This window comes from Macrotis lagotis, chromosome X (genome assembly GCF_037893015.1).
Source record: "Macrotis lagotis isolate mMagLag1 chromosome X, bilby.v1.9.chrom.fasta, whole genome shotgun sequence".
In the NCBI taxonomy this organism is placed as follows: domain Eukaryota; kingdom Metazoa; phylum Chordata; class Mammalia; order Peramelemorphia; family Peramelidae; genus Macrotis; species Macrotis lagotis.
Genome location: NC_133666.1, coordinates 151,403,245 through 151,421,380, shown reverse-complemented (window position 1 = coordinate 151,421,380; position 18,136 = coordinate 151,403,245). Strand labels below are relative to the sequence as shown.

Here is an 18,136-nt window from a genome sequence, read left to right as displayed (position 1 = left end):
TAAATCATTTTTCAAACCTTAAAGTGTTAAATAAATTCTGACTGTTATTGTTGTCATTGTTTTCATCATCATCATCATCATCATCATCATCATCATCATTTTAACAACCTAAATACTGTTTTCTTTAAATTAATGAAATCTTTTCACCTTCTTAAAATACTACTGAATTAATTTTAGGGGAGAATTCTTTTAAAAAATGAGCTTCTCTCAGGGTGGTAGAAAGAATATATAACTCACTCCTTTTTAGTTTGGTTTAGTTGATTATTTTCCATAAATAAAGAATGTATGTTTTTTGTTTGTTTTATCTTTATAGAGACTCAAGTAGAATGCAATCCTCTTGAAGGGAGAAACATTTTGATTTTTGTCTTTTGTGTTCTCAGCATCAAATCATGAAAGTTCTTTGCACAGAGAAGAGCTAAGGAGGGGAAATGTTGATTAAATTGAAAAAAAAAGGCTAATCCCAGTGATCTAAGTAGAAATAATTTAACTCATTGTAGACTATTGATCAAAGATTTCTCTGAATCATAGTGAAAGCAAAAGAAACATAAAAACACTAAATATACTAACAGTCGGCATCAGCAAATACAATGCAAGGGCTCTTTCCCCCCAGCTCCAGGGAAACTCTCTTCAGGTTGCTCTTCCCAGCAGCTTCCTTAATTAGCTGTCCAACCTGAAAGAGAATATAAAGAGGAAGTTGGTTCCCATCCACAGAAGTTGGATCTAAAGTCCTGAATATCTCATGATGCTTCTTCATTGAAACTGTTGATTCTTTTATATTTACTCAGTTGGAAAATGTCTTCCAATATCTTTTTTTCAACTTGAAAATGGTTTGAGTCTATCATCTCCTTTATTCTCTGGGTTTACTATCACAATCTCCTTTTTACTAACGCAGAGTAAGGTGCAAAATAGAAAAAAGAATTTGGATCTGCTTTTTTTTTGCAGCTAAGTATCTTTGCTTGTGCAAAAGAAGGAAAAAAAATGAAGTTGACTACTCATCAGGAGTAACAGAAAAATTTCTTATCTGGGAAGAAAGATGCCTTGAATGGAATAAAATGACATGGAAAGGAAAGGGAGAACAGAGGTCCAATGAACAAAAGAAGAGGGAGGAGACAGAATATTCATCTCTGCCCTAACTCAGAAAGTTCTCACATTAAAGCAAACACAATTTGAAGTAATAGGGCAAAGTTGGGAGGCAGGCCCAATCACTGAGGTTGGGAAATGTCAAAGAAAGGTCCAGGTAGAATGTGCATTAACCAAATATATGACCCCCCCCAACCAAAGAAATTCATTAGGAAGCTCATTAAGTTAACACTTTTTACCCTTTCCCAACCAATTAAAACATTGCATTGTTTGAACGGAGGCCTCTGGGCTTATAGCAGCTTGCCAGGATAACTAATATGTTTATATTTCACAGAAGAATGTGTGAAGGGCAATGTAAAGATCCATAGTCAATATTAGCATAGCACTAACTGGTGAACAGATTTGAAATCTAATCCTTTCTTAATGGAACTAACTTTCTGATAGGGAACCGCACCAAAGGAGACTTGATAATATTACAGTCTGCTCTTCTAAAGGTAGTTTTCTAGTAATCCATTGACTGGAGAGGGTAGGGATGGAGAAGGAGTCAGGGAGAAAGCTCCAGAGGGTAGGAGGAAGTTGATGTGGGCAATGGAGAGAGGTTTAAAGAAATAACTGGATATAAAAAGCCAAGAACAGAAAAGTTGAGATATAAAAAGTGAGTTTCTTTCAGACTTTGGCAGATTTACACAAAATTTACACAGTCATAACAGTTATAACAATATATATATATATATATATATATATATACAAAACAGTTATATATAACAATCATAAACAGTTTCTATTACAATGGTTAATATTTAACAACTTATTTACCACATTTAAATTTGGTATAAGAAAACAGAAAACTCTTTAAATGTTAATTGATGTTGTAAGGGTATATTTTAGTAACACATTTCTATTTTAATTCAACAGACAGGAAAAAAATTCAATGGATGTTAATGAAGTCCTAGTTTTAATTTTCTATAGCAGTTGTCCAGCAAAACTGAAAAACTAAAGTGAATGAAAAATATCTGTTGCCAACTCATGTCATACAGCTGAATGAGAATCCTGTCAAATTAATCTGACCACATGTTTAACTTCAGTAACCACTGAAGACAGAAATTATATAGAATGAGAGTTTATAGAGGAGATGTGATGAGTACAAATCGAGGAACCACCTATTATAATTAGATAATGGTTCTATTAAAGTAAGGAACTTGACTGCTGCCATAAGCGATAACAAAATATGTGTATCTATTTTGTTTGTTTTTATTAATTACCTGTTAATTTAGTGTTTTAATTCAATTGGTTTCAAGTGAATATAAAAACAGACTTCACCTGATATGGGGCTCATCTGAAATTTTCTATCCCAATTCTCCTGTCCAATACATGCATTTCTAAGAATCTTCATTTCTTTAAAACTGCATTTTTCCTTCTCTTCTCAAAGGGCCTCAATGGATTTATTTTTGTAAACAGTGCTTGCTAAGCAGCAATCACTCCTATTTTACTTTCCTATTTCATAACATTTTGGCATACATGATTTAAACTAGAATTAATGGCACATTTCTGATCCTCAGGGATATTAAATTGATTAGGTAATAATTGTTGGAAGTGTAAATGGAACAGTGAGAGTACAAGTTGGCTTAATGTTTGTGATTCAAAAAACTATGCCACTTAGTGATTTCCATTCTAGATAGTCAGATGTGTAATCAGGTTAAATACTAGAAGTCCTCAAATGCAGTTGTGTTAGTTGCTCTTTGTCTATTATTCTATTATCTGAGGTAACAATATAACTCAACTCTTTGAAGCCTCAGCTCCTCTCCTCTGTAAAACAGGGGGGGGGGGTGGAAATCCTATAATAGCTAACTCACAGGATTTTTGTGAGGATGAAGGTAGATTTTACATGTGTTATCCAAATATCAGGTATTATTATTTTTTGCATCTAAGGGGTCTGACTGTTATGTAAATAACATAAAACTTTGAAACAAAAGCTCTTACAAAACAAGGTATTTTAAAGGAGCATGGGAGACCTGAATTACTATTATAATTAAAAGTTGTCAAAATGAACACTTTACTGTATTGGACATAGATGGGTATTGCATTTACTTGAGCTATCCAACTTATAACCTATTAGAATAGGCAGACCTTTAAAGTTAATGTACTCCTATTCTTTCATTATATAGAAGAAGAACCTGAAACACTGAGTGGTTGTATTTTACAGAAAATGTACAGTAAATGAAATAACCTGGACTTGATCCCAAATTTTCTAACTTCAGGATCTTTTCTTCATAGGGTTTTTGCAAGAAAAGTACTTTGTAATTTCTCAAGTACAATAAGCATCTAAGTCCTTATTAGACCTGACATATCATTTGGCATTGATTTCATTCAGTAATACCCCAAATAGAAAGTAATCATTTAAAATCAGCAAGACTTGATTTGTATGACTATCACAATTTCATTTATCATATTACAGTCTTATGTGTAAGCACCTTCTTCACAACCATGACCTTGTCTTCCTTGCAAACACTGTCAGCTTTTATAAATCTCTATATGTGTGTCTTAACCACAACAACATATAGACCTCACCTTGGTCTTCTCTACCCTATCAGTTGGTGAGATAGAATTCAAACTTATTTTAATCTATGATATATATATATATATATATATAATATATATTATATATGTTATATACAAAGTAAGGAAGGACAGTCTGGTAGGGGCTGGGGGAAATAATGGTGTCTTTATCTATCAATTAATTAAGTATCATTTATTAAATGTATATCTGTTAACTTTTGTCTAGATACTATATATTCAATCAAAGGAGAGAAAACCCTTGCCCTCAGGGAGCTTACATTCTCTCAGACCTTGAAAATAAAAGGTATTAAATGAATGTCTGTTGAATTAAGTTGAATATTTATCTCTCTGTCTCTGTCTCTCTCTCTCTCTCTCTCAGCTCCTTTTTTTCCAAACTATAATCGAAAGTATTAGATAAGAACAGAAGAATGTAACTTAAATGGAGCTTGACCCCCAAAGGGCTACATAAACTAACACTGGGAATGCCCTAATATATAACTTGACTTACCTCTGTAGACCCTGTGAAGGCCACTTTATCAACATCCATGTGAGAAGAAATGGCTGCTCCTGCTGTGGGTCCATAACCAGGCACAATATTCACTACTCCTGGTGGAAATCCTGCCTAAAGGAATGACAGCACAAGTTAATCCTAATTAATCCTAAAACTACTGTGAATAGAAAAAACACCTTGCTTATAATCACCTCATTATCATTATCATTTACAAAACACTTTAAATTTTACAAAGAACTTTACATATTATCTCACTAGATTCTCAACTCTGCAAGTTATTGGCTATTATTATTCCTGCTTTACAGAGGAAAGAGACCAAGAGAGCGAGTGACTTGCCCAGGGTCACACAGCTTGTAAGTGTCTGAGGCAGGATTTGAGATCAGGTCTTCCTGGTTTCATGTCTAACCTGCTAACTAACTCTCTTCTGTGACACTTTGCTTCCTTTCTTTAGTTCTTCCCAAGGAAGAAAAAGAATCATCTCAAAATAACTCTATGATTGTTTCCTCCTAGCTGCACCTTATATGTTTTATTCATTATTATTTGAAGGCTATATTCTTCAGAAATAGCTTCCATTTTAATTGTGGTAGCATTTAGAATCCATGGAACATTCAATCATAGGTATTTTCAATTTCGCTAGAGCAGATACATGTAAAAGTCCTTTGGGGGTGGCTAGGTGGTGTAGTAGATAAAGCACCAGTCCTGGAGTCAGTAGTACCTGGGTTCAAATCCAATCTCATACACTTAATAATTACCTAGCTGTGTGGCCTTGGGCAAGCCACTTAACCCCATTTGCCTTGCAAAAACCTAAAAAAAAAGTCCTTTGAAAGCCATAGCGTTCCACATATATGGGATTAATATTATTATGCAAAAATCTAATTTGGAGAATTTATAATTTTACCCATTGGTTCACTTTTAACGTAATGAAATATTTATCTGTAAGAGATATACCAAATAGATATAAGAATAGAACCTAGATATTTCACTCTACAGTAGAACACCAAGCCTATTAGTTACCCCAGTAGATGAATATACTTTTACCATGAACCATCAAACTCAGTAAAGGAAATATGAATTTGGTAACAGAAATAATATTTTCAAAATCTAATTATAGAAGATAGTTATATCAAGTAGAATATTCTTATCCTTTTGCTTTATTTTTCACTATCTGTTCTGTTCTCTTTTTGAGGAATGAAATAGCTTTACATAAAAAATTCAGATTAACCAAGGGCTGGTATGATTTTCTGCTTCTTAAAATAAAGGAAGAAGGGAAAGGGGTAAAAGTATTGTGTCTCCACCTATGATTACATTCATTTATTCATCCTGCCAAAAAATCCTTACTGAGTTCTGAAGATAAAATATTTGCTGTTTCTTCACTTTTCTTTACCCAAAGGGGACAGGATAGAGATATCAATAACCACACAAGAAAGGAAAATAACTCAATGGTAGATATATACATTTCTTCTGTTTGTCTGTCTGTCTGTCCATCTATATCCATCTATCTAACTAGCTATCATCTATTGCTCTTTGGTTCTTCTTCTAATGCTTCATCATGATGTGACTTTTATCTTGATTATCTGAAATCATCATTAATGATTTTCATGTTCTCTCACATTTGGACAGAGCTCATTAATTAATTCAAAGATAGGTGAAGTGTTTGTTTCATGTAGTAAAAATTAAGGGCTTTAGATGATACAAGAATGATTGCTAGCATGTAAAGATTATCAGACTGGAATGGGGAGGGAAGGGAGGGTGGGGGAAAATGTGTAAAATTCAAAACCTTACCAAAAAATGATAGGTATAAACTATTATTGTAAATAATTGGAAAACAAATATTTATATAATTAAAAAAGAATGCTAGCTAATGAGTTAAGTACTTCAATTAAGTACTTCAATTAAGTACTTCAATTTTTCCTATAGAAGATTGTTAGCAAACTTACCTCTTTAATTAATGATGCTACATAAAGAGCAGTGAGTGGGGTCTGTTCAGCTGGTTTAACAACCACAGTATTTCCACAGCAAAGGGCAGGTCCAATTTTCCAAGTAAGCATAACCAAAGGAAAATTCCACTGTAAAGTAATGGATGAACATCAATTTTTACTCATAAATGATGAAATTACATATCTGTTAAACTCATATCCTGTGCCTCATATTGGCATCTGGTGAATCTTGAGCAGGTTACTTCAGCTAAAAAGCTTATCTGAAGACTAACATAGTTCTGTTTGGAGAGGCTAATCAGAGGAGTGGCCACCAACTGAAAAAAATTTTTCCCCCAGTAAAAATTAAAAGATTATCTACATAGTGAGATCATGTTGGGTATCAAAGAATGGAGAACCCACATTGTTGAAATATGGATCTATGAATTATTAAAACAATAAACTCAATTTTAAGTCATAATCACCAGGTTTCTCACACATATTTATACCAGTTTGACTTGTAACCTTACAGATTTTAAAAGTTTTGATAGGAACCCATATATATTTTTAAAGTACTTTTAGGAAAAAACAACCATGTGTGAGGTAGAACTGTAAGGACAGGTTTGATCCTTTAATTGAATAGACATCTCTGACACAAAGAGCAACATGTTCATGGAACAGGAACCAAATTCTCAATGTGGAGAAAAAATGATTAAACACTGAAATATTTCTTGTCTTCTGGACTATTAGTTATTATTTTTAAAGTTATATTTGATATCAAGTATCTGGAATTACTTAGCACATCAACTAGTTTGAGATACAAAGTTCAATAGAGTTTATGTGATATATACACTTACATTTATTTATCAATTCATTCATCTAATTATTTTCTCATCTATCTATCCATCCATCCATCCATCCAACCATCCATCCATCCATTCATCCATCCATCTACCCATCCATCCATCCACCCGAATATTGGAAAGTGCAAATGTTCAATCATCCAGATAACATTCCTTTGACTTTAAAAGAAATCTCAGTAAGGTCGGATTGTTACTTAAATGAGTTAAAAGAAAAGTATGTTTCCATTTACCTTTTTTACATCATAAGATAACATATCAGTTGGATCATGAAATAACAAATAAGGAGATAAATTATTTGAATCGTGAGATGATATATACAATATTTTGCAAACCTTTAAAGTGCTATATAAATATTAGCTATGAAAAAGGCTGACTGTGGAATCAGGAAAACCTGAGTTTAAATGTGTTCTCACACACTTTTTATCCATATGACCCTAAATAAGACAGTTAACTATAATCTGTCTCAATTTCTTCATCATTGAAATGGGAATAAAAATATCAACTTCCCAAGGTTGTAGTGAGGATAAAATAAGATATTTGCAAAGAGCTTAGCAAACCATAAAACATTTGGGAATACTAGTTATCATCATCATCATCATCATCATTATTATTATTATTACTATTATTATTACTCCTACTAATATTCTTATGCTCTGGTCTTCTTATATCTAAATTTCTTATATGGATAGTATGCCAAAATACTCCTGGCACTACTTGATAAACATATGCATGGTAGAGGTATGAATGTACTTTGTCCATGCATATACATCAACGTATCTCTGATCTTACTGTCTTGGGGATTCTGATCAGCATCCCACCAATATCCTCTCAACCTGAAGTTCTTATTTATATTATAACTGAAGATTCTTCTCTTCTCAGGATTTTCACAACTCAAAGATGATACTGTTCTGTTATTAGAGCTTACCACTCGGCAATTGAAAAAGATGGTGAGCAAATCAGGCTTGCCTTGATTTGAAAGGCTAGAACCATTAACTATGAGAGAGAGAGAGAGAGAGAGAGAGAGAGAGAGAGAGAGAGAGAGAGAGAGAGAGAGAGAGAGAGAGAGAGAGAGCACGAGAGAGAGAGTGAGTTAGAGTTCTAGTGGAAAGATAGCCACCCTCAAAGCTATAAAGTCTGTTTCTAATGTGTGGGCTAGAGGACATTTTAAATTAGTACCTTAATCAGCTCTGCTAGACTATAGTGAAGGAGCTGAACTACATTGGGGGGGGTGGTTCAATACCAAAGATTTCCTTTGCCAATAAAAGCACAGATCCAGTCCCTATCCCTATTGCCTTATTCCATATTGAGAGAACTAATGCAAACTGAATCATTGTGGATAGTAATGTAATAAAGGTTAAATATTAAAAAATAATAAATCTACCTTTGTACTGCTAAGAGTTAAAATTCTTATGATTATAAAATGATAAGCTAGATTCAAGGATATTGCAATTTTAGAAAATATTCCAATGACTAGAAGAGTTCAAGGATCCCTCATTTATATTTAGCCACAGGTAAAATAAGGTGCAATATGACTTACTGTTCATGTATTTAGTTCACCACTTATGTATTTAGTTTACATATTTAGTACAATTCTAAACACTCCTTTGGGTAGTAGAGGGAAACTGGTTCACCCTTTAATAAGAGAGTTTTCAAAGTCTTATATGTGGAAGCAACTTACAGGAATGATTTGGCCACAAACACCAACAGGTTCATGTCTTGTATATGAGAAAAAATTTCCATCTAAGACAAATAAAAAAAAAGAAAACAAAACATTGTATTTCCAACAAATATTTTTCTGGAATAGCCAGAAGCAAACAAACCAATTATTTTTATGAAAAAGAGGATTTTATAATACTGAATGTTATTTGATGTTACTCAAACCATGCACTCAAGTCATGTCAGAACAAGAGAGATAGGTAAGATACAAAAAGTGATGTAATCCATTCTTTCAATCATTCTGAAACAGTTTAGCAAAGGTCTCCAGAAAATAAATGGGAAAATTATAGGGAATGGCATGTTTATGGAGGGGATGAGTTGGCAGGGAATACAATAAAATGCCATCCTGGACTTTAGCACAAAATATTTGTGCTAAATGTTCCTTAATAGTGGTACAACCTCCATAAATATTCTGTCTTAAATGATCTAAATAAAAAAAACAGAAACTCCCCAAAATTCCCCCCATCTTTTTTTCCTCCCCCCAAGACATCTGATTTAAATCTGACTTCATTCCCCTGCTTAATATTCAATTTTGCCCTTCCAACTATTTTTAAAATTTCCTTTTTGTATTTTCCAAGAATATAATGACCTTATTTACACTAGGTGCTTAATATTAATTTAAATTAAATTATTATTATATAAAATATATATTTCAATTTAATTTATCTTAATGTTCAATTATTAATTATTTAAATAAATGTATTATTTACTATTATAATATTAATACTCATTCATTTCAAACCATTTGTACATTTCATTCCTTCTGCCATATTATCAAAATAGAAACTAGATCCTCCAAATGAGCTCCATGTCTATAGAGCATCATTTCCTTACTCTCTTGTCATTCTCATTCTGTTTCATTGCCTCTGACCAGCCCAATCCCTATCTCATATGTGTGGTTCACCTTGGCTGGGTTTCTTTATTAGATTTTAGATAGTTTCAGTGTTGCTAAGGTTATTTTAAATCCTTAGGGAAACTTAAAGATAATTTCCATCAAATCTTCAACTACCAGGCTCATTAAACTGGAGCGTGAAGTTAGTTCTGTATGTTGGAAGCAGAGCATGTCTTGAGGAACTTTCCTTCATTTGCTCTTTAGAAGGTTTCAGACTACCAATCAGCTGATCTCCCAACCTTTATGCTCAAATTCGGTCTATCCTCCACTTTTACATCAATATGTCATTTCAGTTTCTCCTCTGCTGGCTAGCTGAGATAAATTCAGCTACAATTCTTGTTTTTCAGATTTCTTACTATTTATCCTTTCATGTCATTTTAGCATATCCTGTTAAAAAAACAAAACAAACTAAAAACAAACAAAAGATAGATTCTTTTGCTTCTCTACAAATTGAGATGAGGCCTTGGGTTTTTGTCTTTTGAATTAATATCTTTTAGTGAGAGGTCAAAGCAACAGAATAAAGTATGGTTGTGATTGTGACTGTGTTATGGGAGTAAGGAATGTCGGCTACTACTTGATAGCTAAGCATATCAAGTATCATTGCAGATTGAAAACAAAAAACATCATAACATTAAATATCAGTTATGAAATGTTTGGGCCATTAAATGGGCATATGTGTATATGTTAAATTTGACTTTTTAAAATAATTAACACATTTGTATTCCATATTTTATATTTTAATAAATATATGTATAACATCATATAATATTTTATGAATATTATAAAATGTTAAGAAATATTTTAATAAAATATTTCATATTTTATTTTATATTTATTAAAATATTCCTAAGCCTGTTAATGACATGATTTTGCTGAATTTTTCAAAAGCATGTATTAAAGCATAACAAATCTCAACAGCTGAAATTTGTATTATTGATCAACCAATCATTCCACAAATAGTTATATAGTATCATTTTGAGTCAGAATTGTCCTAGGATCTTGGACGAAGAACAAAACAATCTCTTCTTATGATGTAAGCTTAATGAGCTTACATTTTGGAGGGGGAAGACAACAAGTACATATAAAAAAGATATGCAATATAAATAGAAAACTAATAAATAGAAAAATATAATATAGAAATATATCAGTTAAAATAGTAAATATTACTATTAAATTTTAATTTAATTATTATATTAAATTTTAAAAATTTAAACAAAGTAATTTGGAGGAGAAGGCATAAGAAATTGGAGAGATTAGGAAAGGCTCCATACAGAAGTTTGAACTGAATTTTTGGAAGAATAAAGGGACTTTTTGAGGTACAGATAAGAAGGAATGCATTATAAGAATAGTAGACAGCCACTAAAAAGGCATGGAGGGGGCTATGGAGTGTGATGTGTGAGTAATAGAGAAGGCCATATAGTATAGAAAGGGGATATTTAAGGTAATTGGAAAGAGAGGTTGGACTCAGGACTTTAAATGCCAAGTATCTTTATCAGAGATTGAAGCAAAGGAGACAAGACTAGGAGAAAGGAGGAAAGTGTAGGAGATTTATGACAAATATAATTCTAGCACCAAAGTGTTAATAGAAATTTTTAAAAAAGGGATCTTCAAATTTACTTACCAATTGGGATTGTTTTACCATGAACCTTATCGGCCCAGCTTGCATAGTAACGTAAAACATTTATAGAAGACACCAAATCCATCATATAGGCAACGGGAAAGATTTTTCCAGCATTCATTGATTCTATTGTCTGAAAAAAAAAGATCAGGTCCCAAACTGAATTTCAAGGGTTTGTCTGGATATTGTAAAAAAAGAATTACACTAACACAATTTTAGGCAACAATCTACAGTAACACAGAGGGGGTTCAGAGTGGAAGTCCTAGGCTTTGAGTCAAGAACAGACCTTAACCCTCTAATACCTACAAGCAGGGTGACTTTGGTTGTGTTCCTTAAGCTCTATGCACCTAAGGCAATAGGTGCTATCTCCAAGATAAGTTGCCTTCTTTTAGTTAGCGGGAGTTAGCAGTTCAGGAGCTGCTCTTACTGAGGAATTCTCATATATTTGTTGTGATTACTCTAGAAAGTAGATGGCTCTAGAGAAGAAAGTGAGATTGGTGACTTACTCAAATCCAATTCGTATGCTTATCATGACATCACCTCCGTGATGTCATGGTCTTTTTTGAGAATGAAGGATAAAACATCATCACAGGAAAGCTTAATGTTTTAGGGGCTTATTTCATTTTCTGAGAAATGGCGGCTATAATGCTATACTATAATGTACTTATCAGATGACTTATACTCCCTACAGATTCAAAGGAGAATGCATAGAATGGGGCAAGGTGGTGATGGGGCCACATTGTGGAGGGTCCTGAAAACCTGGGCAAGGATAACTGTTGATTAATAGGAAGCACTAAGATATCTTAACCAGAATGATAACATAATGAGGTCTATCAATAAGGAAGATTTTTATATATGCATACATAAAACATATATCCATGTACACACATATCTAATATTATATATTATTATATATGTATATATAGATACACACAGAAACACACTCATATTCCTTCCCCTCCCCCTCAACTTTCAGTAGATTGTAACCTCAATAGAGGAAGAGACAATATCTTAATTATAATATTGCTGTATCTCTTCCCCTTGTATAAGCACAGTGCTTTGAATATAATAGGCAAGGCTGACAGAGCATGAATAATTTGTTTTCTGAATATTCATAAGTTTCAAAATTTATTTCATGTAAAGTGTCAGGCACAGTTCTTGGTGGCAACTGATTCAAGAAGCTGCTGATAATATTTCTTTAGACCATAACACTTTACAAGCTACTTTCATATAGATTATTTCAATTGATCAACATCAGATGCAGCAAATAAGAGTGCTGGTCTTGAAATTGAACAAACCTAAGTTCAAATTTGGCTTTAGGTATTACTTGTGTGATCCTTGACAAGTCACTTAACTTCTCTCTGTTTCAGTTTCCTCAACTGTAAACTAGGAATAGGGTAGCATCAACCTCAAAGGTCAGTCATGAGGATTAAATGAGATAATTATTAAAGAAAAAAAAAAGCACTTAGCACAGTATCCGGTACATCCAAGCTTATTCTCGTCTTTTAAATCTTAAATATCATTTGATTCTGATCTACTATTTGGTAGACAAAGGAAGTAGCATTTCTGATATTTAATGTTTTAGTAGATTAAATTTCAATTTTTGTTGTATTTGAAGGCAAATCCCATGGAAAAGGAATTTGTCTTACTCTTCTGCTCAGGTAGATAAAGGTAGGCATAAATGGCAGAAGTTAAAATGAGACAATTTTAGATTTGATGTAAGGAAAATCTTCCTTAGGAAAATTAAAATTATCTAAGAACAGAATAGACCACATTAGGAATAAGGGTTAGAGGTCTTCAAGCAAAAGCCAGATGACATTTTTGTCTAAGTTGTAGAAGGGTTGGACTAGATATTCTTCTAGACTCTTTCTAATTATGTGATAAAGTGATTTATAATCCTTTAAAGTTGTCATACAAACACTGGATTTTTATTAATACTACTACAATTACCTATAAAAGGATCTATCAGTAAAAATTCCTTCAATATTTATAGGACATAAGAAAAATACATTCTCAAAAGGGATTCCTTACAAGCCAAAAAGATTTTTTAGGACATGAAATCATCAATGAAAACAAAACCAGCTCACAATAAAGAGAACAATTGAGGCCTCTACCCATCCCTTGCTTCATCTAGTGCATACTTACTGCCAAGAGTAGACGGTCCCGTTCCATTAAATCTGCCAGTTTATTCAGAAGCCGTCCTCTCTCTGAAGCATCCATTGTCCTCCATGGGGACCCAATCTGAAAAGCTTGCCTTGCTGCCTTCACAGCTTTGTCCACATCCCCCTAGAAAGTCAAAGAAAACTAAGTTTAGAAGAATACTCAAGACATTTTCTCATCTAATTTGGCCATAGAACAACATTTAAATGTGGAATCCATATGGTTAAGTATGGAATATTACTCTGATAAGAGAGCATTAGAGGAAATTTCCTAAAGAGGGAACATTGAGTCTATTTTCACATTTTCAAAATGATGTAATTCCAAATCATAGGGTCATAGATTTTGTGTTAAATGACTTTTTTAAAAAACAATTCTGATATATTTAAATGAAAAATTTTGCTTCTCTTCTAGGGTCAATTGTTGAGTCCTTCTTCTGGACTTCCTCTATCTTCCCCAGGCAAGCATTGGAGGGGCAGGAGAGAAGGATGACAAAGGAGACAAGTACTGCATCAAGAACACCAGTGCCTAAATACCTTTCCAGTCTCTAATCCACTCCCACTCCCATGGCACTTAGTAAGATAAGATTTTGGTGCTCAAGGACAACAGGTTTAGTTTATAGTGCTCCTACACATAACAGTCCCTAACTGTTAATATGCTGCAAATCTAAAATGACCTTAAAGATTTTAATTAAATTCCAATTTACTTATTTTATCAAGGAGGAATATGGAAGTTCTGAGATATTAAAAGGATCTTGCCAATATCATACAGTGAGATAACTGGGATTTGAACCCGAGTCTTTTGATTTCATATACTGTGCTCATTTCATGACATATATTTTGATCATCCTTTACTCAAAATCTGTTGAGGAAAACATTATTAGTACTGACAGTTTTTATAAAATTGATTTTCATATAATATGGAACATCAATGTTGAGGAAAAACTTGTTAGTACTGACATTTTTTATAGAATTGATTTTTATATAATATGGAACACCAGTGTTTCTTAGGACACTAGGATATGGCACACTTCACATCACACAGATTTTGAAATTATTAATTGCTTTTTAAGATTTTTTTTCTTTGACTGACTCATTCTTTAGAATTTAATTATTCATTTTAAAGTTAATTTATAATCTATGATTCCTTGGTAATTTTTATTTCATTATAATCAGAAAAGGGTATATTTAATACTGCTTCTTTCTGCATTTTTTTGATATTCTTATGTTCTAACACATGGTAAATTTTTTTTGAAAATACTATATACAACTGAGAAAAAAAACTCCTTTCTATTCTCAGTCAATTTTCCCCCAGACATCCATCATATTTAACTTTTAAATTCTATTCATCTCATTACCTTATTTTTTAAAAAAACTTATTTCATGGTTAGGTTAATTTGATTCTAGGAGGGTAAAAATAAAGATTTCTCCATGAGTAAAATTTTACTATTTCCTCCTGTAACTCATTTAGCTTTTTCCTTTAAGAATTTATATTCAGGGGCAGCTAGGTGACACAGGAGATAGAGCACCAGCCCTGGAGTCAAGAGGACCTGAGTTCAAATCTAGCTGCAGACACTTAATAAGTGCCCAGCTGTGAGACCTTGGGCAAGTCACTTAACCCCATTGCCTCAAATAAAATTAAAAAATAAAAATAAAAAAGAATTTTTATTCAATGGCATTTGGTGCATATGTGTTTAGTTTTGAGGTCATTTCATTGATCATGTTGTTTTTTAGCAAAATGGAGTTTCCCTAATTATTTCTTTTAATTATATATGTTTTTACTTTTGCTTTGTCTACTTTTGTTTCTACCCCCTACCATTTTTTTGCTTCAGATGTTGATTTTCCTCTAGCCCCTCATTTTAATTCTGTGAGTGTCTTTCTGGTTTAAGTATCTTTATTATAAATAACATATTAGAGGACTCTGATTTCTATTCCTGTTTTTCTTTTATAGTAAGAGCATTCCATTCATATTCACAGTTATCATTACTAACTTTGTATTTCCCTCCAATGTATTTTTCTTGTTAACCTTTCTCCCCCCATCCCTTCCTTTTATTGTGTTCTTCCTTAAAAGTCAGTTTTATTTTTGAACATTATTCCCTTTGATACATGTTCCATTTTATCACTTTTTTAGTATTCCTTTACCCTCCTAACTTTTCTTTTGGATATGATAAATTTCTGTATTCAACTGAATATATGTAAATTTTCTTCCCTCTTTAAACCAATTCCAATGAGAGTGAAGTCCACCACCTCTCCACTTTTCCCTTCAGTGTAAAAGCTCTTTCTTGTATGACTCTTTTATATGAGGCAATTTTGTTCATTCTTCCTCTCTCTTGCCCTTTCTCTTGTCATCTCCCTTTTTTAACCATTCACTATTTTTAATGAGATAATCCCAACATAATCAACTCACAACTACCAATAAAGTTTTGTACCGCTTCTACTATTTGGTCAATTCAGTTTTTAAGCTATTATTTTCTTCAGTACTTTTTGTTCCAATTATCAATTCTCTTTTCATAATTATTCTTATATAATTCTTGTGTTTTCCCAATCAAACTTATTTTATTAAAAATTTATTATGCTCTTTCTTTAACTCTTCCAAAAACTCTTTTTGGGTTAGTGTTCAATACACACACACACACACACACACACATACACACACATATATATGTACATTTTTCTTTGGAGCTTTGCTTGTACCTGATCCACACTGTTGTCATCTGCTAAGTTTATATCTTTATCTTGCTTGTCACTATAGTAATTTTTTAGAATCAGGTTTTTTTTTCTGGGCTCATTTTTCTAACCTATTTTTCCCCCAAGGTTATTTCTTGACTGAACTTTATGCTAAAATTGGGGTCCACTCATCAGGGGTTGGGGAGGAGACTGCCTTAAGTTTCAGACTTCTTCTTGCTTCTATTATCTCAGCTACTTCTGGAAATTTCTAAGTTTTTGGTTCTTCCAAGTTGCTGTGATCTGGGAAGTAGATTGGTCATTTTTCTGTGCTATAGTTCTTAGGCAGGCTTAGCTTATGGTAGCAAACACAAGCATTTTTCTTTGCCATGGAACTACAACAAGGTACTAGGTATGGACAGTTGAATTACCAAACAGGTCCTGGTCCTGCTCATAGTGGTAGGACAGGAGTCCACTGTAATCTCTTATCAGTTGTCCAGTCCTGTTATTGTCTTTTAGCTGAGAGGTCCCCAAATTGCTACTTTTGCTATTGCAACAGCCTTTTAGGTCCAGAGTTTCCAACTCTGGGACATCTCTGACTTCTCTATCAAACTCCCATAACAGTGTTTAGAAACAATAATTTCTTCTCTGAACCAAAATGGTTGCATCCAGATTTGTAACAAGGTTTCTTGAAGGAGAGATGAGCCAGTTAGAGTCAGTAAAAATAAGGAAACAAACCTTTATTAAATACCTACTACGGGCAAAGTATTCTGCAAAGAACTTTATAAATATTATTTCATTTGAACCTTGTAATAATTCTGGCAAAAAGTTCCCCAAGGAGAACATTTCAAAAACTAGATAGGCATAACAAAGTGGTGTCCTGCAAAAAAAAGTAGCAATCAGAGCAACTCTTATGCCTTCCTTAGTTCTATGCGCATTTACTAGCATTTCTATCTTTATAGAGGGATTAAATTCTACTACAAATCCATACAAAGATTCTATTTTTTGGGGGGGTCGGGGTCTAAGTGACTTGTCCAAGGTCATATAACTAGTAAATATCAAGTGTCGGAGGCTGGATTTGAGCTCAGGTTCTCTTGACTCCAGGGCCAATGCTCTATCCACTGTGCCACCTAGCTGTCCCAGGATATAAAGATTAAAAATAATATTTTCTGCTTCCAAGGAATTTGCTTTCTTTTATTTGGGGGGGGTCTGACTGGGGATATCAGATATACCACAAATTTTAAATATAAACAATAAAATATATTATCTATATATGGACAGAAAATATATCATGGTATACTTATATAATATTTTAAAGATTTGATAGGGAAAATTAAAAAGTGATCATATATATTTTAAATGTCTCTGGAGGAGTATTACCCAGTTCTATTAAAATGCGAACATTTTGCAGCCCTTTGTTCTACATCTTAAAAATGCTATTTTTTAAAAAATTCCCTTACTGTGTAACAACCCTGTCCAAGGATAACTTGAGGTAGTTCCCTGAAGTATTCCTGAAGGATAGTCCTATGCTGCCATCTAAGAGAAAAATGTGACCTTTTTTTGAGTCCATGAAACTCCCTAAATATGAAGAGACTTAGGAAAATCAGAATTTGACCAAGTTGTATTAGAGAGAAGGTGCAAACTTTTGCATGCTAAATGAGAGCACCAGAGCTTTAGACACATGGGGAATGCCTTCTTCTGTCATCTCCCTGGATTCCCAATCCCTGTGTCCTAGAAATGGTTATGAGCAGATGTCTTCACTGACAGAATGTTCTCTGTAAGATTGTTGCTTGTTTCTAAAGAGTTTAATTGCTTTTGCGCATTCTATCAACTACTTTAATATAACTTCCCTAACTTCTATCTACTGGTTTCTTCTTTGACAAATATATTATTCTTTTTCTGTGATTATCTTTTGTGTAGCCAGTATTATCAGGAGAAGTTAAGTTGGTCAAGATTAAATTGTATTTTACCATCTCCTTTAGAATGACCAATAAAAATGACTTTTTATTCTGCATTCTTTTTTTTTTTAGGTTTTTGCAAGGCAAATGGGGTTAAGTGGCTTGCCCAAGGCCACACAGCTAGGTGATTATTAAGTATCTGAGACTGCATTTGAACCCAGGTACTCCTGACTCCAAGGCCGGTGCTTTATCCACTGTGCCACCTAGCT

The 18,136-nt window shown here is 33.1% G+C and overlaps 1 protein-coding gene across 1 annotated transcript in view; it reads right to left on the bottom strand.

Moving 5' to 3' along the window:
- LOC141501012 (aldehyde dehydrogenase 1A1-like) overlaps positions 1 to 18,136 on the bottom strand; it is a 60,313-nt gene that overhangs the window by 23,335 nt on the left and 18,842 nt on the right. Inside the window, exons 3-8 of the mRNA XM_074204653.1 lie at positions 13,295 to 13,435; positions 11,153 to 11,282; positions 8,602 to 8,663; positions 6,085 to 6,213; positions 4,145 to 4,258; positions 568 to 670 (exon numbers count right to left, since the gene is read on the bottom strand). Coding sequence (XP_074060754.1) covers positions 568 to 670; positions 4,145 to 4,258; positions 6,085 to 6,213; positions 8,602 to 8,663; positions 11,153 to 11,282; positions 13,295 to 13,435 — 679 coding nt within the window. The remainder of the gene's footprint in view (positions 1 to 567; positions 671 to 4,144; positions 4,259 to 6,084; positions 6,214 to 8,601; positions 8,664 to 11,152; positions 11,283 to 13,294; positions 13,436 to 18,136) is intronic.